Consider the following 25,000-nt stretch of genomic DNA (forward strand, 5'->3'; position numbering starts at 1 on the left):
TTTTAAATTATGTCGTTCTATATCTTTATCAGCATGTTTATTGGCATATTCTGCTAATTCCAAATGAAGAAACAGATTTTTTTTACTTCTTCACTCAGAACTTAGAATTTATAGAGAATCTGCTGAAAACTCCTTATTGAAGCTCCCCTTCTCTCTCAGAGGGGGACAGCTTATGGATTTCAGTATGCAGTGATGATGAGGTCTCAAAGCTCTTCTAAGCATATGAATCACTGCTTGTGAATACAGATAATTATTTCACATATACGGATGTTACGATGGACATAAGTTGCTTTTGTTCACCTTTTTTCTTGATTGCTCTGTGCTTAACTGAAGCTTGGATTGCACAAAAAGCAGAACTTCAGAGCAATGTAAAGGGAAGCCTAAGATTTCACCGGAAGATACTTTGCTGATCAGGATCAAAATTTGTGCTATAACTTGGTTCCACATATATCTAACCATCCTGAGGGTCTGTAAGCCTTGAAATTAAATACTTGTTAAATGTAGATGAAAATAGGAGTAAATGCTTTGTAGCTGACATAACGTCTTGATTTCTGAAACTTTGGTGGTGGTGGGTTTTTAGCTTGGCATATTTGAAAAACTAAGTAACCAAGTCTTGGTTAATGCATGTAAGACTCCATCTTGTCACTTTTACTTGAAGAGTCATCATCGCATGGAATGAAACACCTGATATTCAAATAATATGGAGATTTTGTCCCAAAATGTTAAGAATAACTTAAAATTTGTTTGGGAAAATAAATATTTTGTCATTGAAAGTAAAAGCTGTGCATGGGCCTAACTCAACTTGTTGAGAGGTGTTACTGCTGTTATTGCTGCCCTGGACCAGTATTATGTTGCCACATGACTTGCAGGCTAGCAGTACAAAATAAATGAAAGGCAAGGACGTTGCAGTTGTTAAAGGTGACTTAGAATCTTTTAAATGATGTCAAGACAGATGTTTTTTGATGTGCTCTAAAAGCTCTTACTAACAGTTGCAAGAAGGTGGGATACCCTCCATTGCCCCCCTCCAAACCCGTGTTAAGGTTTTTAAAGAGTTGGTAAGTGATGTGCCACAGTTTTCTCACGCCAGCATCATTTAGAAATGTTTTCAGTCCTCTTATGTGATGGACTCTAGAGGATATTGGAGACACAGATTCTTTCAAAGGCTGTCAAACAATGGTGTGATTAAATACAGTATCATCAGAGAGATGAGTTTTAAAAACTCACTTTAGTGGCAGACTTTAACTTTATTTTTGCGTGCTTTTCTTCTAATGACTTGTTGAACAATGTCTTGACATATTAAAACTAAACAAGCAGTTCTAGAATCTTCCTGAATTAGTTTTGGTTACTGTGCAGTTGATGAAAGTTTTCATTTTAAACTTTTGTTCACTTGGATTAGGAAATGTTTCCATTTTTATATGGCTGCATACAGTGTCACTTGGTGTTTCTAGTCCTTAGTATCTGTGTTCTTGATTTGAAGATGCCAGAAGAATTGGGGAAAGGTACATTTGTAAGAGCTGTAAAATAGATCTTTTAATTGTAGAGTGGAGTTTAGGAATTCATGGCTCTAAAATAAGGTTTGTGTACAGATTTTTACTATGACTAGTTTAGAATATTTTTATGAAAAATATACAAAAATCATTTTACTGTTTCCACTGAAGGAGCTTTGTAACACCAGCATCAGAATATATGCTTACTACATAAATCATAAATTTCAACTATTATTAAACACATTTGTGTATTAGAAGTTGCTGTAAAATGGAATGAGTTTTAATAAACGGTCATTGTCACAGTGTCCCTGCTGCTATGTTTGTGCTTAGTTGACTGACAATCTTTGGATGATTTAGATAGTAGCAGAAATACTCTATATTAGTTAGTACCAAGGTAATTTCAAAAATAGATGAGAAAAAATTACGTGCCTAATTTGCCTTCAGTTGTCAACTGAGGGACTTAACTATGGCTGCAGCTACTGTGTAAAGCAGCACACTTACATTCAGGATCTGTGTCTATACAGTCAAGCCTTTATTAGAGATATCCATAGGGTGAGGTTTTTTGTTTGCAATATGCTGTGCATGTTGTTGCTTACATTACTCTGAGCTGCATGTGGCTGGGATTGAGTGTCATTTCTTCTTAATGAGTGTGAAAAGAAGTGTCCTCCTGGAGGCTGAATTAGTCATTTGATGCCACAATTTTTTTTTTTCGGAATACAAAAAAAGAAGTGTGCTTTTGAATTTAAACAAAGAAACTGAAGGTAACTGGTTATAAATAAAGCTCTTTGTCTCTTAACAAAATTGGGGGTTTTTTTTCCTTTCTTTTTAAGGCCAAAAAGCAAAGCTTAAGAAAAACACAACATGGAAAAGCTGTATTTTAGCAATGGTCTCAGTTAGGTCAACTGTAATTTTCGCAAACTAAGAAATATGGATTTTTTCAGCTTAGAACATTATGTGTAAAATGAAATAAAACTTGGGAAAAATTGGCACATCAATATCATGTATAAGAGATGTATCCCAGTACATGCAGAGATTCTACACCTACATTGAGGAGGTGCTAATATAGATGTGTATGTGCAATGGGTTCAGTGCCGATTATGGATTTTTGTCCTTGCAGGTGGGTTACTGTGCATGAAGATCATCCTGATAGAAGCCAAAACAACATGTTGCATTCTTTAACAAAAATACAATGCCCAAGATTCAAATATAGTTGTGTTAAGCTGGCAAAGATGTAATTTACATTTTAGCATTCATAAATATCTGTGCTAGATTTCAAATATAGCACATTACAGGCTAAGTTCACTTTGGCCTGTAGGTAATACTGTGTAGTCAGTGTTTCAACTTATATCATACACTTAACCTGACAAAAGAGGCGCTTTTCTGGGGGAAGGTTTGAACTAGGTGCTTCTGTTGGAAGAAACCAATATACAGAAGTTGTTATAGTATAACCCTAACTGTAAAATTATACATTATAGCCAGTAGGGTTCAGTATGTTTTCACTTTAGAGGTCTCTAGAGTACTGGCTGTTTGCCAAAATCAAAATAATATATTAGAAACCATTTGTACGAACTTCTTTGAAGTCATTTAGACTCAATGCCAAAATCTATATTAATCCCTCTGGGTGGCGTCCACTATTTCAAATTCATAATTAGGATGCAAGGTGAAGCTGCCACCTTACTCTGTTTTTCTAACTCTTAAGCTACATCAGGTAATCCTCACACTTTCCTGTTATGTGGCCAGTGGAAGGGTTGAATCACTAAATTGAAGTAATTTACGTGTTTGTATACTGGGAGAATGCCTTTCCCTTGAAACACCTAATGACTATTGCAAAGGAGTTTAAAATACCATGCTGCTTGATGAAAGTCACACACATGCATCAGCCACCAGACTGCCTGCTTTTCACTTCATAGAAGCATACATAGGACAAAATGATAATAAATCGAAGTTTCCCATGCACAAAGTTCACCATTTGATTTGGTCACCGTTATTTTAGAAGTTGAAACCTGGACTGGGATACAGTTTAAGCCCTTGAGTGTAGGAATTTTCTGCAAATGCAGTTGAAATAAAATTCTCCCTTAGTATCTGTTTAAGCCCTTTTCATAGTCCACTGGTGATTCCAGAGTACCCTATGGGGAAGAATATGCACTTGTGAATTTATACCAAGGTTTGTGGCCCATGATTATGACACTGAGTTCAGCCCTTGCCTTCATGTTTGTGTAATAACCCTGACTTAATCATTAGAATATTCCCATTTTGTTGTTATTGAAATTCTTTCTTGCATAGCTTTTTAAAAGATTTCACTAATATTTTCATTGGGTTATTCATGTGATGCATTATGCTCAGCAGAAGGAAAGATGTCAAATCTCAAACAAAACCATGTGTTGTTGTAATACAAAGCTTTAAGTTCTATGATACATGTGAAATTCAATCTATCTCACTGGCCCGCAGTTACACATGAAGTACAAAACAAGCGCACACTCAGTTTTAAATGTGCTTCATTAATCTGGTATGGGATTAATAGAGTTTTCTGCTGTTCAAGAAATCCAGGTTAAGGCCTAATTCTTGTTCCTTTATATCATGTAGTCATTTTTATGCTCTAAGAGCAATACTTTTTATTGATACAGAGTTACTGGAAATCTGTCTAGTTGGTTATATTTTAAGAGAACCATTGAAAAATCTAAGGGACATAAATATTAGAAAAGGGATAATTTAATATTACGGAAGACTTCGATAATCTCTAGATTCACAGATTACCTTGAACACACTACCCTTTGAAAGGATGATTTTGTACCTATTTGAGACTGTACAAATGTTGGAGTAAGAAAAAGGCAGAGAAAAGGATTCATTTTGGCAGCCTTACCAGAGGTAGTGTGTGGGTGGCATAATAAAAGTGCTCTTTTGTTTGAGAGTAATCTTTGTGATTTAAAAATCAATGGGAGGGTTTTTGTTTGGGTTTTTTTTTTTTATTTTTATTTTCTTTGCAAGTTTTTAGAGGCAAAAGTATTATTTTATCAATGTTGCCATTCAGTATGAATTTTTGGAACTCACTTTCTAATGCCTGAAATTGTCTGAAACCAATACTCTTTTAAAGAGATGAGCATTAATATGCTAATTTTCAATTAGCCTCATTGACATATTAATCATTTAGGGAAGTGTAGAGCCTAAAAGTTGGTGACAATGCAAAAAGAAAGGAGTTAGGATGTATTAGAAATTGAAGGACTTCCTAGCAGACATGGCTTTTAGAAGGTGTTTAGTAGATGTACAGCAGTTAAATGTGCCTTTGGTGGAAAGTTATTTTTAGTCTTTTCCAGAATTTGAAATGTTGTCCTCAGGTGTCTCTATGTCTAGATAAATTAGCCCAAATTGAGTCGTGGTATCCTGTTACTTTTCTAGACTGCAGAAAATATGAGCTTGCTTGCTTGCTTGTTTTGTTTCCCCACACCCATCAGAGGGGTGCTGTCCTTAGTTTGGCAGTCCATATTAGCATGTTGGGGTTTGCTACAGCCTCTTGAAATAATGCAGAGTAGGATTTTGACATTCTTTCTGCAATTCTTTGTTTGCTTTTTATTATATCTTTTTATGAATTATGAATTCTTTATTTTTGTGAGAGCTATATAAGGAAGATGCTGCCTTGTGACTACGAGTAATATGTAACTGGTAATGGAGCAAAAGATCATGAATATACTGTTTCCTGCCAGTAGTTGTCTTTCCTTTGTTTGCCTGGTTTTCCATCTTTCTCCTAATACTATAAAATTATAGTTAAGTTGCTCTTATAGCTTCAGTTGAAAGATCATGTAAATGTGGCTGGGCTACATGATAGCCCTTCTCCTCTTAGCTGTTGCAGAGTTACTGGAGCATAGCCTTACCGTGAGTGTAAGAGAGGATATAGCTCGCACAGCTCAGTAGGTCATTCTTGGATTATGTCATGGATATTGCCAATAGGAGGGCAGTAGAAGGGCTACTTAGATTAAATGATTCAGTCCACCGCTTTAACACAATGTAATTTAGAGGAATAGAACTATAATTATCATCATTCTTGGAAGCAACTCTTTTTTTCCAATAATATATGTTTTAGTCAAACATATATACATTTCTGAATAAGGATCAAAAATTAATCTATGTTTATTATTACAGCATTATTGAGCTAAGGAACAAATACAAAAGAAAAGAGACAACAGACGTAATTTTGTGCTTAATAATAATTATAATTATAATAATTATAATACTTCATACAGGGAAGGCTGTCCAGCTCTGTTTTCTGTAGTAGGTTTAATAAACCCTGTAGTGCTTGTTATTTTAAATAATTATGGAAAACAGTTTAAAAAAAAAAACCTTAAACTTAGTTATTACGGACTTACTGAGCTGGCAAAAAGAAGCATGTTCACATGCAGAGGATTCAGTGGTTTGTAACTAGTCAGCTCTGTTGTGATAAAGTCAAAACTACTGTCAGTGATCTTGCATTTTTCCCTTTACATGGTTAATGAGTGGGGGACTTTTAAGGCAAAATCCTAATGTTGCCCTTCCTGTGCTTATATAAAAAGTAGTTTAAAAATATTTACAGCTTCTTTTAGGGTGATGGATCATCTTTCAACATGTGTAGTTGGCATGGGGGCCAGTCTGACTCGTACCAAGGTAGTGTTCCCATATGATATCACTGTGGAATCCCTACACTGACTTTTAATTCATGGTGGCTTTCAGTCAAAATGGGGTGGGAGGACAGTCTATATTTTAATGTTTTTATTCCTGTCATTCTAAACAGCTGTATAAAAAAAAAGTAGTTTTGCAAGTTTAATCTTAATAATCTTCACCCAAAAAAAGCAGACACGCTATGTCATAAAATAACTATTAGTGACTAGTTTGTATCCTATAAATCTAACTTGAGTTGATAATATGGTCCATTACCAGCTAACTGCACAGAGTATTTTTCATTTTACACTCTTCAGTTACTTTTTAGTGAAGTGTTAAAAAATATGAAGCTTTTCTCCTCTCTAAAATTGCACACTGTCTGTCTGTTATTAGGGAGATAACAGCTCTTATAAATGTTTCAGTAAGCATTAAGTAGACAGTTATGTGCACTCTCATTCCACGCTTATTTGCTTACTGTAATAAACTGATAAAATATGTGTGGTTTGTCTCTGTGTATCTGCAGGCATCATGAGTCACATAGATTTCCTTTAGAAATAATGTTGTGTCTGCAGAATTGATTGGTTATTTTCATAAACCATCCAAAGGTACACAAACGACTTCTATTATTTAAACATATGCTGTGTAAGATTTGTAGGGGATTATCTCCTGGTTACTAGATGCTTCTTGTTCTATTAACTCTTTGGAGGATTATTTTAATCCCAGAGTGACTGCAGGTATCTGCCTTGCGGGTTTCTTTAAGTATTGCAGTTACAGCCATTAAAAATTTTAGAATTAAAACAAAAAACCCGTTTGCCAGACTGATGCAACTGTTAAATAGACTGCATTACAGTCACAACAACCTTTGCCAGCTCAAAACCCTTGCTAGCAAGTAGAGGGCTTGAGTTCTCATTTTCCAGAACTAAATTCCTTTGTTCAGCATATATACATTTTACTTATTTCTAGTACTGCCATGTTAAATGCAACTGACAAGTTTCATGTTCTACAGGAAGGAAGATGGTTCAAACGTAATGTCATTATGTTTGCCTGTCCTTTGCATGTCTGTTGCTCTGTATAGTATATTGAAAATGAAAGTGAATGGACTCACGAGTGAAATTATGCCTGAAGCACGAGAAATAATGCTGGAAGGGGCATAGATTAAAATCTCTAAAAATTAGAGGAAGATTTCAGTAAAATTTGAGTCAGCGTTACAATTTAATCATAGTGAGGGATTTTTGCTGTATGTGTATGCATATGTATTTACCTGTTGGGCTTCTGACTACTAACTTTTTATGTTTTCATTCCTATTAGTAAACAGTATTAATAAAAGCAGCTATATGTTAACACAGAGAAGCTAATGTACTTCAAAATACTTGTTTTAACATGAATAAAACACATTTCCTAAGCTTGTTAATGAAAAATGGGTGAAGCATTTAATGAAATAACTTTTCTATTATGCACGTCCAGCTCGAATTAAATGTTAAAAGTTAAAGGCTAAGCTTAAACTTAAAAATAAGATTTAAATTACAACTGAAAACTTAAGTTTTATTCATTAGTTCAGCAATGGTTTAAGTAACAGGTGCTAGTGTGACTCTGCTAATAACCTCTTACTGCTATTGTCTCTTTCTGTGTATGTACCAATAAGATATTTAATATTTGAAGTACCTCCTTTCTTATTTCCTAACAACTGAGTTGTTTTTTGAGAGTTTGACCTTGTAATTTACTTCTAGAAGCCTAAGCAGAGTATTATTCTATTAAAGTTTGGTTTTAGTATTCAAAGACGTTTTGAGTTTTGAGGAACTGTGAAGGTCCATACAATTCTACTTTTTCCATTCACTTTACATTAGCTGGAAATCTGGTAATGTGATGTCACAGGTGTCATTATTTTATAAATATGATTTAAAGACAAGTTACATAAAAGTAAGCCTAATCGTATCATGTATTTATGCACATAAAATGGCATTGGAGTAAAAAGATATCTGGTCATTATGTGTTTTGCAAAATTTCACTGAGTTGTGTTCTTGGACAAAATTAATAGATATTTTCATGCTTGTCAAAGATTAGTAGTTGGACTGGAAAAAATTACTCCATTTAAAAATATGGTGCTGTATTCCTCAAGTGGTATTACTACTATTATTTGAAAAGGGCCAGAAATTTAAATATTTGGCTATGTGTTCTATTGTAAATAGCTGTATTTTCTTCTGATCATACAGGAAAACTAAAAATGTTGTCCCTGAGAACACTACATTATCTTTTTAGGGAGAAGAAAATGTCTGAACTTCACCAATTTACTTTAAAAGTATTAATAAATTGTACAGATTTGAAGTTGAGGTTGTGGAGTTTCCTCAGTTCAGACATATTCTGAAACTGCCTTTAGCCTTCACACTGAAGGTTACTGGTAGATCATTAATTTGTTTCTAAAAATACTGATACCAGAGTTTTTGTGTATTAGAGAAAGAAACACTAGGTAAAGTTGAAAGTGAAATCTGTTGTGGAATTTTTTGCAGAGGTATTTGCTTGATCACATCTTGTATATGTTGTTCTAATTACAGTCACATAGTGGTTGAGTTTTGAGGGGATGGGAAGCCTTTCTGCCTTTTTTCCTTCATTATTCATTCTTCATGCAGTCTGATATGCATGAAACTTAATGCACCTTCCAAAGCCACCTCTGAATACAAACTCACTCAGTTCCTCATGTAGTTTTCTTCAGCTTTCACCTATGTAGTGCTCACACTTCTAAATATTTATTAGTTGATCTTTACAGATACTCAGTTGAGGTGATGGATATTACTAGCCTGGCTTTCCAGTTCAGAAACTGGTGCTCAGAGATGAAGATCAAGTTTGTAATGTGCTTGCTAACTTCTAAAGTTTTTCAGCAGGATTCTCTACTGCCTTATGTTTTCCAGATACTCTCCCATTTCTGTAACACCTGTGGGTTTAAATCCCAGCTGTTATCAACTTCCCATATTACTGGAGTTGTTCACTAAGTCTTTAGATCAGCCCCTGGATGTTAAATGTGGCAGTCAGGAAAATGTGGCAACCTCTAAGAGTTTTGTAGGGAAGGGAAGATAAAAGTCCATTCTCCTTGCTTAGCTGCCTGGAGTCCTGAACATCCTGCTATTTGCAGTTGTCTGTTTCACTTAGTTACACATTCAGGGCTATGGGCAGGGCAAGAGAAGATGGACATTCATCAGGGGAAACAGATAAACAGATCTATCTAACAGATATACTATAAGGTTTAGTAGCTCATAGTGCATTGATCAGACAAATGGGATTTTTGTGCTGAGCATTTGACTTTTTCAACCTGTGTGTTCTGTTTGTGTGGTGTTACTTTTCATGTAATTTCCTAGCCTTTCCTTAAAACTTGTTTAAAGAATTCAAATTCACTTTTCTGCAGTTTTGTGCATATTCCTTACTTTTTAGCTCATGATTACAGGTTTCCTTCTCAGCAGTATCTTCTGGGAATTTGTTTGCACACTGAATGTCTTTTATTCATGCTACTTCTTCAGGATAGAATGGACCCAAACATCCTTGGGATTTCTCTTACTGCTTGTGGCAGCAAGACTATTAAAACAGTGGCAACATCTTTCTGCTCTATACAACTGGTTTTAGTATTTGACTGGTGTAATTGTTAGGCAACATTTTTTGTGGTTTTAAGAGAAGGGGAAGACAATTTCTCACTATACTTTCACAGTACACAGTGGGCTTGCAGTCACCCTTGAGTTCTGATGCATAGAATGGAGGGAGGCTTCATGTCAGAAACAAAGTAATTATTTTAACTCTATTAATTTAATGGATAACTGTAGAGTTAAAATATTGAAAACATTTTTATAATGGTAAGTGACACAAATACAAAGGTAAAGCTGCTTGTTCTCAGCACCAGAAATATTCTTTTTGGGCTCTGTTATCTGATATCTATTACTTCAATTTGTTTATGGATTTGAGTATGTCCTTACATGTTTCTAGTTCACTAAGATTCTGACTAGAAAGCAGGTGCTCTAGCTGAGTGAAAAGTGCAATATTTAATTGTCATTTTATCTGTTCTTTGCTTATGCCATTCACCAACTGTTGTTTTGTACTTAACAGGTCACTACCCAAGTTTCTGTGCCAACAAAAACACATGAACTGCTTCATCGAATGAGTGGAAAAGGATTAGCAGCTCATTATCACTTCTCAAGACAGCCAGGCATTTTTGGTGATTGTATGGTATCTGTGCAAGTGACAGTAACAAATACAACTGATCAGAAGATAGAGAATATTCACATTGGGGAGAAGAAATTACCTCCAGGCATGAGGATGCATGAGTTTAATCCAATAGGTAATTGTATCCTGTCTTAAAAATACAGATTCTTAATCTTTTACAAAACTTTAAATATAGGAAAGTGTTTTTGCATAGTCATACATATGCTCATATGTATGTGTGTATACACATATATACATATGTATGTATGTATACATACACACTCATGCAACTATCTTTTCTTAGATAATCTGATTTTAACAAAAATTTAATTCAGCTTTCCCCTACTTGTATTTGACTTTGAAAACAACTCCTTAGATCAGAACTTCCATACCTGAAAGCTTACCTGCTTTTTCAAATATCAATTATATCAATTCCAGTTGATATAATAAAATTTTTCATTCTCCCCACAGACTTTAGTTCTCTTACAGCCTTAGTCCAGAATGGCTATAACAGGCTACTATTAAGAATGAGGTTTTGATTTATATATTCACAATTATTTTCTTTCCAAGCTTTAAAGAATATTTGTAGATGTATTATTTAGTTTGGTGGCTCACAGCTTTCTCGTTGTTTCCCTTGTGAGCTTTTGGCAGTGGAATGGAAGTGTGTGTTCTAGTCTAGTTTGCGTCTACCATACTTCCACCAAGTGTGGCTCTTAGACTAGGTAGAAAGCAATGCTGTAGTCAGTCCTAACCTAAATTGTTTTACTTTCTACCTTCTTATCGGGATGTTTTTTTGCTAAATTTCTGTTAGTGGAAAAGAGTAGAAAACCTGAGAAAGCACACAGATCATAGCAACTTTTATTCAAGGGTAGTACCTGTGCACACAACCTGCTTTCTTTTCTCAGCAGTTCTTTGTTTAGGACATGGTAGTATAGTCAGAAGGAACAAAAGTGTCTCTATTTCATATTATAAATGGAAAGAACAGGCATGCTCCTTTTTGACACAAGCTCCTGTACTTGATACGTTTCTTGTCTTTTAATGACTTACATTACTATGTGAATCCATATCACATTAGAAAAATACAGAAACAAGTTCTTAAAGCACAACAGTGAAGTAAGGATTTCAGTAGTTAAAAAGATGTTTGGTATTAAATTGCTGTATGCTATTGAAATACTTATTTTTTTAACATTTGAAAGGCTATACAGATTTACAGCAAATAGCTACAAAAGCAATTGTACAATGCTACAGTTTATTTCAGTTAAAATTTTGGAACCATTTGCATTTTGATAATGATGCATACTTGATCAAGACAGTTACTTTTAGGAAAGATATTAATTTTTGTGTTAAGTGAACTGTTCAGTACAGAGTTCTGATTTCAAGGTAGTTTTGGCCATCAGCCTAATTTTATATCCCTCCCTTTAAACATTCAAAGAAATAAAGTCACAGAGGCTTACAAGTAGAAAACTAGTAATACTATAAATCAGATCAGGAGATACTGTACTCATAATAAGAGTCAGTGAACAGTAGCATTCACTTCTCTCACGTAAAAAACATGAAAAAGTCTGGAATTAATAAGTTATCCAGTTCAGGTTTCTGGAGTTCCAAAAACACAATCCTACCCTTTAAAGTATTTATTTCCCCAAGACAGACATTATTGTGGTATCTTCCCTGTGAAGCTGTTGTTTTTTTCTGCAGAAAATAAGCTATGTATCATCTGTAGTTCCTTCCAGAAATGTTGCTTTTCTTGCATGAATGCAAATTTTCTGTATTCTTTGTCACATTATCTAGAACTCAGTTTATATGCTCTGTTCTTCTTATTACCTTTTGTGTTTCCAGCATTTGGAAAACACATCCTATAATTTGCCCAGCAGAACCAACAGAAGTGTCAGTGTAGACAGGTATTCCTACTGGAGTATAAGTCTAGTTTTGCCTCCATTATTGCAATTACTGTTGGCAATTGTCCTGATCTTGCCAGTATAAATGGGCCAAATTATTTCATTGAAGTCCCTGTACACAGTATTTTCTTGTTGGCTAGGTGCCTTTGAAGCCGTGTTTGAAAACATTATACTCAAAGACTTTGGTGAAGTTTAGTCTGAATTTGAGCTGGAGCCTGTAATCTTTTGATGCTTTACAGACTTCTTTTCTTGAAATACTTAGTTTTCTATTCTTTCCCTAGCATTAGTTCAGTCTTTGTGTAACTGCATCATCTCCACGTTTTCCATATTTTTCAGAACTTAAATCCTGATACAGTTAAATTTTGTTTCCTTTTGTCATGAAGCAGCTGCCTACTCTTCAATTCCTGAAAAGCATCAGATACATTAATGAATAAACTGGAAATTAGACATTTTTATGCCTGCCCAGTCATTTTTATTTGAATTCCTCTCTTTTAATTGTGCTTTTAGGTTTTCTTTCTTGTAATCATGAGAAGTCAAACTCTGCTCCAATACTTGTTTTTGATACCTCCTACTTATGTAAAGAACGAGCTCTTCCTACAAAACAAAGCCTCATCTCTACAACATTGAGGAAACAGTATGGTGATACAGCCAAGAAACTAAGAATGAGCATGTGTCTTGATGCCTTAATTTGAGCAGTGCCTCAGTCTGCACTGCTTATAAAGCAAAAATTATCTTCCATTTTGGGTTCATAATCTTTCTGCTCCCTGCCATAACTAATGCAATTGGGATATTGAGAAATAAGTAAACCACACTAATTATGAAATGTTTTAAGTTTGGCTCTTTTTCCATTACTGCCTTTAGTAATGTAAATTTTATTAATATTTGTTGTGGTTTACTATATATTAACTAAATTTGCAAACTGGTGTTATTGAAAATGAAATCTCAGTGCTGTATCTGTACACAAGTAAAAGGATGTAACTTCAATATATTTTTTTTTCTGTAAATAATTTTCCTAGCTTTTCTAATACATATCCTTATTTTGTTGATGGCAGGGCTGTAAGATTGAAATGGCAACATTTCATGTGCACTAACTGTGGGGTGGGGGAGTCCAAGACACTTAAATACCGAAGTGTGACATTTGGGTGATACCTACTTGAAATAAAACAGCAAGTATTGCCTCTTTTTTATGGAGCTTTTTTTTTTTTAAACACAGGTTTTCTAATTATGTGAAGTTTGGGGGTTTGCATCTGGGATCTTCTGTTGCTTTGTATGTGTACTTTACCTGTTCAAAATGTTTTCATGTAGAGTGCCTTGAGCCTGCAGGATCCATTACCGTTTCAATGGGTATTGACTTCTGTGATTCTACTCAGACTGCCAGTTTCCAGCTATGGTGAGTTCTTGGGGAGGGAGGGTAATTTTTTGCTCTTGGAAGGCAAAAGTAGTGTATATTGAAAGTTTACTTGGCCATTGCAAACTTGCTGTTTGTTAAATATTTAAAGAATTGAACAACAGTTCACAATATGATGTATACCCAAGATGTTTTTTGAGAAATAAGACATAATTAGTGTTCAGTTTTACTATTATAAGGATTAGCAATTTTCTTCAGTCTTCCATATTTTTTTAACACTTGCTTCTAAAAACACAGATTTGATGGTAAGCTCAAATCCAGGTTTGAAGTCACATGTATAAGTTCAAAAACTCTTTGACAGGTTGTGTTTGGGAGGTCCTGTTTTTCCCTTGGTCTAAATGATACTGAGTAGAAGCATGAACTCCTCTTCCAATTCAGGATTACTTCTCTGTTCCTGAACTTTATTTTTATTTTTTCCCCCTCTTCTTGGGATTCTTCTTAATAACACCACCTTGAAGGGAGCTGTCAGGTCTGACTAGTCTGCTGTTTTGCGTGTGTTCTTCCTTGTAAGAAATCGCAAATCAAAAAAGCACATATTGTGAGCAATTTTACTATCTCATACTCTCTATACTTATTACGGCTGTTTGTGATCTGTGTAACATGACTGCGTGAAACCAACCCCAAAATTTGCTGGCCAAAGAAGCTTATTCCTTATGCTGTAGGTTCTTTTAAATGATTAGAGAGAGAATGAAAACAAGTAACTGGCTGGCCAACTAGATTTTGTCTTATATACTTGATTTATGCTTTTTATGGTCATTATTGGCATGTTCAAGATCCTCCTTTGTATGAGTTCCTGTTGCATTCTAGGCTATCAAGGAACCTGGTCACCCCGTGAGAACTCTGTTATTACCTAGCATTTGGAACCAGGGAAAATGTAGGGTAGCAGTGTCCAAACATCAGGAATGAACAGATGGGGGAAAGCTAGACACCTTCTTTTAAGAGCTATTCAGGCTTAGATAGTCTTTAAAACTATGCAAGGGCTCTAAATAGATCTGCACAATTCTTTTTTTTTTTCCCCACATATTTTGGAATAGTCAGGACCCTAAATTTTAGGAGAGCAAAATGCCCGCTCTTCAAGGAGTTAGTCAGAAGGACCACCTGGGAAACGGTCCTCAGGGACAGGGGAACGGAACAGAGCTGGCAGATCTTTAAGGACACCTTCCATAGAGCACAAGAGTTCTCAGTCCCCAGGTGTAAGAAATCAGGCAAGGAAGGGGAGAGACCAGCATGGCTGAGTCGAGACATGCTGGTCAAACTAAAGAGTAAGAGGGAATGGCACAGGCAGTGGAAGCAGGGACAGGTGTCCTGGGAAGAGTACAGGGGAGCTGCCCAGTTGTGTAGGGATGGGTTCAGGAAGGCCAAGGCACGGCTGGAGCTGAATTTGGCAAGGGATGTAAAGAATAACAAGAAGGACTTCTACAGGTATGTCAACCAAAAAAGGAAGGTTAAAGAAAGCGTACCCCGCCGATGAGCAAGAATGGCGACCTGGTATCAACAGACGAGAAGGCTGAGGTACTCAGCGACTTTTTTGCGTAAGTCTTCACCAGCAACCTCTCTCTTCACCCCTCCCGAGTCGATGGACCACAAGATGGGGACCAGGGGGATAAAGCCCCTCCCACTGTAAGGGAAGATCAGGTTTGAGACCACCTGAGGAACTTGAATGTACATAAGTCTGTGGGACCTGATGAGACGTATCCCAGAGTCCTGAAGCAGTTGACTGATATGATATTTGAAAAGTCACGGCAGTCAGGTGAAGTCCCCAGTGAATGGAAAAAGGGAAACATTGCACCCATTTTTAAGCAGGGTAGAAAGGAGGACCCTGGGGACTGTCAGCCTCACCTCTGTGCCTGGGAAGATCATGGAACAGATCCTCCTAGAAGCTATGCTCAAGCACATGGAGGACAGGGAGGTGATTCGAGACAGCCAGCACGGCTTCACCAAGGGCAAGTCCTGCCTGACCAACCTAGTGGCTTTCTATGAAGGAGTGACTGCATCCGTGGACAAGGGAAAAGCAATGGATGTCATCTACTTGGATTTCTGTAAAGCGTTCGACACAGTCCCCCACAACATCCCTCTCTCTAAATTGGAGAGATATGGGTTTGATGGGTGGACTGTTCGATGGATAAGGAATTGGCTGGATGGTCGCATCCAGAGGGTTGTGGTCAATGGCTCGATGTCCACATGGAGACCGGTGACAAGTGGTGTCCCTCAGAGGTCTGTATTGTGACCAGTACTATTTAGTAGCTTCATCAATGACACAGACAGTGGAATTGAGTGTACTCTCAGCAAATTTTCAGGTGACACCAACCTGAGTGGTGCAGTTGACACACCAGGAGGATGAGATTTCATCCAAAGGGACCTGGACAAGCTGGAGAGGTGGGCCTGTGTGAACCTCATGAGGTTCAACAAGGCCAAGTGCAAGGTCCTGCACCTGGGTTGGGACAACCCCCGATATCAACACAGGCTGGGGGATGAAGGGATTGGGAGCTGCCCTGCGGAGATGGACTTGGGGATACTGGTAGATGAAAAGCTGGACATGAGCCAACAATGTGCGCTTGCAGCCCAGAAAGCCAACCGTATCCTGGGCATGGCCAGCAGGTCAAGGGAGGTGATTCTGCCTCTCTACTCTGCTCTGGTGAGACCCCACCTGGAGCACTGCGTCCAGCTCTGGGGCCCTCAGCACAAGAAGGACATGGACCTGTTGGAGTGGGGCCAGAGGAGGCCACAAAAAGGATCCCATGGCTGGAGCACCTCTCCTGCAAGGACAGGCTGAAACAGTTGGGGTTGTTCAGCCGAGAGAGAAGAGAAGGCTGCAGGGAGACCTTATTGCAGCCTTTCAGTACTTAAAGGGAGCCTGCAGGAAGGATGGGGACAATCTTTTTAGCAAGGCCTGTTGTGACAGGACAAGGAGAAATGGTTTTAAACTGAAAGAGGATAGATTTAGACTGGATATAAGGAAGAAATTTTTTTACAATGAGGGTGGTGAAGCACTGGAACAGGTTGCCCAGAGAGGTAGTGGAGGCCCCATCCCTAGAAACATGCAAGGTCAGGTTGGATGGGGCTCTGAGCAACCTGATCTCGGTAAAACTGTCCCTGCTCACTGGGGGGGGGGGGGGGGGGGGGGGGGCTAGATGATCTCTAAAGGTCCCTTCCAACCCAAAGCATTCTGTGATTCTATGAAATAATGTTTTTAGACCTTTTTTTTTGCAAGAAACGCTACTTTCTATTTTCTGCACAAAAAAGGATATTGAATAATTCACATTGCCACATTCCAGTTTAGGGGAAGCCCTTTGAGAAAGTTCTGTACCCTTTTCTTGAATACTGTAGAAATTTTAGCATGCTACTACTACACACAGCTTGTGCAACGTACAGGTTATTAAAGATAGCAGGAATATCTTAATAGCAGTGGTATACCCAAGTGACTCCAAAAGAACCACTGCTTTTTTTCCCCTCCCACTCCTTAAACCTGTTCCTGTACAATGGATGCACATTTAAAGATGTTAGTACCTCCAGCAAGATGTCTGCAGCATGTAGTTTACACGCATCACATTGTTGTAGCTGGTCTGTATGCTATTTGCTGGAATTTGGAAACAGCTTTGAACTGTTGCCTGATGCTAGGTCTGGTTTGGGAAGGGAAGTTCCCTTCTAGGCAATGCAATTTCATAATTGCTTCAAAATGATAGGCTCTCTTTCCCTAAATATATTTTTGCGGGTTTTTTAAACAAAATATGCTCAGTTTATCAAGCAGGAACATTCTTTTTTAAATAGAGAAGATATTTTTCTTTCAAGTACATATTTTCACTATACTAATGATTTGATTCCAAACTTATACCATTTATTGCTAAGAATCTTTGCAGTGATGAGGATAAGCAATGTAGCATAACACATTGATTTTATGCAGATCATCACCTTTATGTTTTGGGAGGTCTGCTGTATTAGTGATATATAAAAACTGATTACTTTCTCCAACATTGCCTAGTAATTGTTTATTATTTTCCTATTAGACAAACAAGACAGATCAATATTCCTGAACACCAACCAGACTATGAGTAACATCACTGTAAATAGATTTGCCTCAGACCTCAGTGGTGTATTCATTTTAATGATTTGGACAATGTGAGTCCAATGACAAAGCTCAAGCTAAGTTTAAAATTAAATTAAGACTAGGAATTGCTTACTTTGTTCCTTTGCTAATTGATAAGGCCTTGTCTTTTTGACACTAGTTCTTAGAAAATAGTATAAAAATAGGTAAAATGTTCTTTGCATTAAATTTGCTATTTTACTGTTAAAGCATGTATTATTCAAAATCCTACTGATGTTCAATACTGTTGAAGAAATTGTGCAGTGTGATTTTTTGGGGGGCAATGTCTCAGAGAACTCAGCTGCAGCCTTTTTAACTTGTCATACTTCTTAATAAGCTTTTATCCAAAAGGAAGAATGACTTGAAGAAGTTTGTCAAAATGTAGTTGAAATACTGTGCACACAAAGGTGTCGATATTCTTGTATTTCCTCATAACATATCTTTATGAAATACATTGTCAGTTATTTTGCATTTTTTTTAGGAGCATGTTCAGCAGTAAAGTGTTCCTGATCATAATCATTTTCTTTACGTTGTTCTAAGAGGAGCACTTTGTCTTGCATCAAATGTAATTGATCCTGAAGCAGTGTAATCACAATTACTCACTTTCTTAATTGGCCTGCCCAAAATCAGAAAATGGAAACCGATCGGCAGTGTTTAAATCAATAGCTTTGTAGTAAGGCTTGTGGGGGTAGGGAGTTAGTGGTAATGGGTAGATCAATTGGTCTTAGATGCCAATCATGGACTGTGTGTTTTGCATAGCAAACACTATCTTTCTGCTTGGGGATGTGCTGTTGTACTAGTGGTTCAATAAATAGAAACTGTATAAAGAAAAAAACTAACGAGTAATAAAATATTTAGATCTCTTTCTGAATTTGTTGTACAAATCAAGGACAATGAAGGAGAAACTGCATTATAGAGAGAGGTTCAAAGGGCTGAGCTTTGAAAGAACTCCCATGTAAATACTGTTTTTATTAAGCAAAGCTTACCAAGATGACACATCTAATTAAAAAGAGGTGAAACGCCTTAACTTGAAAACTGTGCCTAATGCGTTTATTTAGAATGTGTATTAGGATGCTCACACTATGTACTCGTAAGGAGAACATCTCTTCATTGCTATTTTTCTTGTGCCATCTGCTTGCAGAGGCACGCTACTTCAGCCACACTGGTGGTCTGCACAATAATGCCTCTCAAGCAGAAAGTTAAAGAGGAGTAAATGGAGGAAGTTAGTCTTTTAAAAGATTTTTGTTATCCTTTAAAAGATTCTGTTTCTTTTTGGGTTACTTTGTTCAGATTCTGCAAGCAGGCTATATACAACTTAGAAGTATAAAGCAATTTGTTATTGGCTAACTCACATGCAAGGTAGTCTGGTAACTTGTTGAATCCTAGTTAAGCATTAGTATATTCACCATCCCAGTAAGACACCTCAGTCTTTGCTAGGCAGGTAGGCATCAGTGAGCACAGGAAAGGTTGGAATGGATCCTTGATGTTACAGACTGAATGCAGTATTCCACTGACCGTGGATTTTTTTTTTCCCCTTGTCATATTTTATATATTTCCACATCGGTGTGTTTTCTCTTGAATCCTTGAGGCCCTACTAATCACCGTCTTAACAATCTTACCACTCTCTCTTATTTTATCTTTATTATCTTGCATGTCTCTACTTTTCAGATATTCTCAGGACTTTCTCACAGCTTACCAGTTTCCTTAGATGTCTGAACAAAGATTTGGGAGCTTTGCCATGTCACAATTTGGCCTTGGATCCTTGGAATGAAGACATTTGAATCCCTAGAGAAGAAAGGCGAGGAAGGTTACAGAGGCAGAGGGTTACAGCATATACATGCCCTTATCCTATTTTGTGTACATGTGTTTAGCATTTAGGATCCCTGTCTGCATTTGTAAAACCTAGTAGGCTAATCTTCAGCTTCTTGTAGGTGTCTGGTGAGTGATTCAAGGTGAAGGGGAGATGTCCTCTTTACAACATTGAGAGCTGGAGAAGGAAGCTTGTTCTTACCTCTTCTTCCCTATTCTTTTCATACCCTCTTTCCAAATGCTCTTAGCTGTTCCCGAAGCCGTGAAAGAACCACAGCCATGCATCTCTTCCCTAGTTTTCTTAAAGTTTAAGTGCAAAGAGTACAATCAGAGCTCCCAAGAAGAAAGAGAAATGGAATGAAAGCAACAACTTCTATGCCTTCCATTCTTGCTCAGAATAATGAGATCATGGGAAAATAATGTGACACGTGACAGAGGTTTTTATAGCATTGGCTAGTTACCTTATATTGGCATTTCCTATGTCCCAGTGTTATTAGAAGAGCTGGGACCCCATACATACTTTTCTACTGTTGTTATGCTGATAGAAAAGAAAGCTGACTCTTTACCTTATCTGCCCTGGACTGTATGAAGAGCACATTTTGCTGATTATTCCAGAAGAGGTTGGTGTAGCAGCAATAATCTAGCATTTTCTTAAATTGAGTAAATTCCATGAATGAGATTTGAAAACCTTGCTCAATCTGCTGTCTGCAGGTTCCACCTTATCATAAAAGCTTTTGCTCTAATTTTTGTTTTCCAAGTAAGAGATTTTTTGCAGCATGAAATTCTCTTACCTCACTCTGCATTGATGTAGGAATCTTCCCAAGCAGAACTTCTACCTGCAAAGAGGAGTAAATGAAGAGGACCAGTTGGGTAGCAGTCAGTATTTGTATCGAGTGCAAGCATGCATTCAAGTGTAGATGCTTGCACAAAAGCATCTGATTAAAATTATGCAGTAGAATATGTTATGGAATATATTAAAAGCTAATGTTAGAGATGCAGGACTGTCTTCACATCACTGTCACTTGCATTTTCACTTGTTTCTTGCTGTTTCCTTCCCTAGTGCTTTGTTAGCAGATCATGAAGTTGTTTACAGATGTTGCATATTAAGACAAGCAATCTGGTACTTTTCTCTTTACTTCATTACTCTAAAGTAGTCAGTTGGCCCAATTCCAGAAAGCAATTATATCAAGATAGGTGACTGACCTGGAAGAAGCAGGTCAGGGCGTGAACAACTAATCTAATTTCTTCTATCACCCCGGCCTTTTTTCTTGTAAAAACAGGATGCTGTCTTTTCCTTTCTTCAGCAAGACTATGAGCAAAGTCTCCTAGACTTCTCCATTCCATGTGTTGCAGGAATCTAGTGTGTTGCTTTTCCTCTTTCATTTTTTTTTTTTTATCATCTGTGGAGATTTCTTTGTATATAAAACAAAAACAGTGAGCTGGTTTTGGATAGATGTATTCTGGGTCAAGCAGCTACTAGAAGTGAAACAAAAAAGAGTAATGTAAATAGCAAGAAGAATATTCCCCAGCCTTTTATTAGAATAATAATTTTTAAAAAGCTCTGAAAATTAAGACTTTAAAGACTGCCATTATGGAATCTTGTAAGAACTCATTCACAAGGGGTAATATTGTTTGTATTAGTTTTAAAAAAGATGTTGCCATCATTGTCTTCAAGTCTTTTGTTATGGCAGAGAACTTCTTTCCCAGGAACCCTTTGGAACCAATCCTTAAAAAAAAAAAGTTGAGGGAAGAGAGAGGGAATAAGGAAAATGGTGCTAGCTGCTCCCACTTCAGCCATCTGAAGAAAAGTTAAAACTGTGCATCTTCTAAAGGATTGAATATTAGTCTTGCAGTGTCATTTATCACAGAGACGGTAGGTCTCCCTGTGTTCCTGTGGGAGCATTATCATCTCTCATTTGTACATCTTAATTGGGTACATCAAAGGATAAATTCATGTGATCCTTGGAATTACGTCATGAAAGTGGTGTAAGTCTTTCAGAAATACAATATATACAGTTTAATAGTTATTAAGGCAGCAGTAAGAGTAATGATTTCTAACATTATTTGCCCTTAGGTTCACAATTACATACAAAACAGATTTTGTGAACTAGTGGCAAGGTACTGTTCTCGGACATCCCTATTTGATTCTTTTAGAGCTTCCTTCTGCAGACTTCTCATTAAGCATATATGTTCCACTAAGGATGTAACTTATCAATTGCAATTGCTAATACCAGTAAATGCAATCTTTAATTTTTGAAATCTAAAGCCAGTTATGTTTTGTTGACTTGAGAAACTTTGCTTTTTTGCTGATAAGCTTCTTCAGCTTTATCTTCCAGGAAAGTTAGAGCAACACCACCCAAGAGATGTTTCGGTGCAGCTTGAACCAATTGTCTACCAGATCCTAGAATGTTAATGTTCAAGCTTCAAACCACTTCTGCAATTTTTTGTTTAAACATCATTTGTATTAATTATAGTATTCAAAGTAAAAATAAATAAGTTAAATACACTGGAATTTAGTTTACTATGTATTGGGGGAAATTATGTAGTTGTACTGAAAGACTCAATTTTATTATTAAACTTATCCATTAGATATCTAATGAAATCTCCACCTTTGGAGATAGTCAGAGCTCAAATGGGTGAGGCTCTGAGCAATGTGAACTAAGGTGGCCCTGGGTGGAGCAGGAGTAGGACCAGGTGATTTCCAGACGCTCATTCTGACCTGAATTGTTCTATGGTTTTATGGAACTATGAAATTACTTTTTTTTAAATTAGATATTACTAGATCTCTGATATAAAGATGTAATAAAGAGATGCAGATCAATAAACAAAAGCTGTATATTTAGCCTCTAAAGTGTGTGATAAAGAGAATGATAAAAGGGAGGATGATTTTCTCTGGCTGAAAAATAAATTTATTGAAGTACACTGAAATTAAAGTAATGCAAAGTAAACCAGATGCTGGCTAAAGTGAAATTAAGAACAAAGTGCTTTTGAAGAACAACTAGCAATCAGAATTTCTGCTTGCAGACTATGAAGGGTTCATGGTTTATCAAAGAATATCTATTAGCTTTTTAATCACTAGGGGAAAGGGAAGTGGAATGTTTGTTAACAGCAGAAGTGTCAAGTGGTCCTCTCAAGCAGTTACAGCCATATAAAACCCAAGCTATGCTCATGCTTTTATTTCTTCCTATTGTGAAGACTGTTACAAGCATTTCAAAGCATTCTTATCATTGATGTTTTAAGTCAAGTTTATGTACAAATGGCATGTCCAGTCAATGTAGGACATGAATCATTGTACACAAAACTGTTCATCTGTTTTATGCTGAATTATGTAGTGCACATCTTGCTTAAATATGAAAGATAACATTGGTTGAATGATCAGTTGAACAATACCAATTAAGGTATTGTTAAAAGCTTCAGTCACATAGTCCAGGTAGTATAGATAAATAGCAAAAAGTTATGATGCAGTTGATTAAAGACCCTTTCTTCAGCTCTTAAGATTTTTTCAAAAGAAAAATTAAAGAAAAAAGTATTACTTTCTTATTTTACAGAGCACTTGATCAGGCCAGCCAGTCAAACAATCCCTGCTCTTTTGGTATGCTAATGACTTTAGAGGTATTGGATGGTATTTAAAGGAGTGTAGGGGAAAAAAAGTGAGAATTTGTTAGCTAAGCAAATTTTTAAAAGCAGCACTTCATAAATGATTCTTTGTGAGGGAAATACTACCCAGGTTTGAAAGGATTGTTTCACTGTATGTTTACTAAATAAGTTTTCAACAAAGTTTGCATTAATGCTGAATTTTCTTTGAAAAGCCCATACTTGAGATTGCATCCATAAGCATAACTATAACACGTCAAAAGTCAGAAAGTAAGAATGTACTAGTTCCTAAGCATTTGCTTGTGAAGTTGGGTAATTATGGTAAGTATTCAAATTTTAAGTAATAGGACCATAAAATGCTTTCCTGTTTTCAGGTGGCTTATCTTACATCTTTAGGAGGGAGACACATATGTTTTCTATATTATTGGTCTAGTGCTGTTTTTTCTATCAGTCTATCTTATTTCAGAATTTTGAAGTTGCGGAGTTATAAAAAATCAGTAACACATTTGAGGTTAATTTAAGTACCAAGGATATTAATTGATGAAATGTGTTTTCCATTCTAATGATTGTATCATTATATTTAAGTAGGATATCTGAGGCATATCAGCAATCAATATGTATTGACTATTTGGTACATCGGCAAAAAAAAAAAAGAAGTGTTCTTTTCTAAAAATTTCTCATGCCTCAAAGCATTATGCAAAGATTCTGGCTGGATGTACTGATCCTGAATTGCTAGCCAAATCCTTTACGGTATAGTCAGTCAGACATAGCAGAGTGGATGTATCTTGAGTTTCTGTAGACTTGGAGAACTCCAAAATGAGATAGTTGGAAACTCAAGAGAATTTAATGGATAGGGAGAGCAAGTTCACTGTATGGTATTTATTTCTTAAGGAGGAATCTATAGCATTTGACAGTAGCATGCTACTACTGATAGTAATTTTTGTAACTCTCTGCCATTATGAAAATTGCCTCAAATTCTGCTATTTTCCAGTGCGCTTTTACGTCAACCAATATGCTGTGTGGTTTTGTTTAATTACACAAAATGTTGCGCAATTGAAGTGATCAAAGATAGTCCTTTTTTACTCCCAAATTTATTGTTTGCTTTGTTTGGGTTTTTTTCAGATAACAATAATTCTTTTTGCCTGAAATTATACCTTTCCTAGGTTTAGCCCTATTTCTGGCACAGCTGTTGCTGATGACAGAATTTGTGAATAACACTTCTTTTAAAGGAATTGCAAAATGCATAATAATTTGTCCTCTTGTCGTGGTTTAGCCCCAGCCAGCAACTAAGCACCACGCAGCCACTCGCTCACTCCCCCTACCCCGATGGGATGGGGGAGAGAATCAGAGGAGTAGGAGTGAGAAACACTCCTGGGTTGAGATAAGAACTGTTTAATAATTGAAATAAGTAAATTGAAATAAGTAGAATGGTAATGATAATAATAGCAATATAATAATGATAATGATAATAATAATATACAAAGCAAGTGATGCACAATGCGATTGCTCACCACCTGCCGACCGATACCCAGACAGTTCCCGAGCAGCGATCGCTGCTCCCCAGCCAACCCCCCCAGTTTCTATACTGAGCATGACGTCATATGGTATGGAATAGCCCTTTGGTCAGTTTGGGTCAACTCTTCTGGCTGTGCCCCCTCCCAGTTTCTTGTGCACCTGGCAGAGCATGGGAAGCTGAAAAGTCCCTGACTAGCATGAGCAGTACTTAGCAACAACTAGAACATCAGCGTGTTATCAGCATTATTCTCATCCTAAATCCAAAACACAGCACCATGCCTGCTACTAGGAAGAAAATTAACTCTATCCCAGCCAAAACCCGGACACCTTTGCAAGCATTTAATTTTGAGTGTGATGCCTTATAGGTTACAAATAAACAGTAATATGAGTAAAAGTTACATTTTTC

At 36.7% G+C, this 25,000-nt stretch overlaps 1 protein-coding gene across 5 annotated transcripts in view; it reads left to right on the forward strand.

Annotated features, from left to right (window-relative positions):
• The window catches only part of AP3B1 (adaptor related protein complex 3 subunit beta 1), a 171,790-nt gene that overhangs the window by 127,668 nt on the left and 19,122 nt on the right, over positions 1-25,000 (forward strand). For 4 of the 5 annotated variants that reach the window (XM_075725902.1, XM_075725903.1, XM_075725904.1 and 1 more), the window contains 2 exons: positions 10,197-10,428; positions 13,493-13,577. In XM_075725902.1, the coding sequence (XP_075582017.1) occupies positions 10,197-10,428; positions 13,493-13,577 (317 nt within the window). Of the gene's footprint in view, positions 1-10,196; positions 10,429-13,492; positions 13,578-23,033; positions 23,062-25,000 lie in introns of those variants that run through there. The other variant, XM_075725906.1, reaches the window with a different exon arrangement.

Source organism: Pelecanus crispus, chromosome Z, assembly GCF_030463565.1.
Source record: "Pelecanus crispus isolate bPelCri1 chromosome Z, bPelCri1.pri, whole genome shotgun sequence".
Lineage (NCBI taxonomy): Eukaryota > Metazoa > Chordata > Aves > Pelecaniformes > Pelecanidae > Pelecanus > Pelecanus crispus.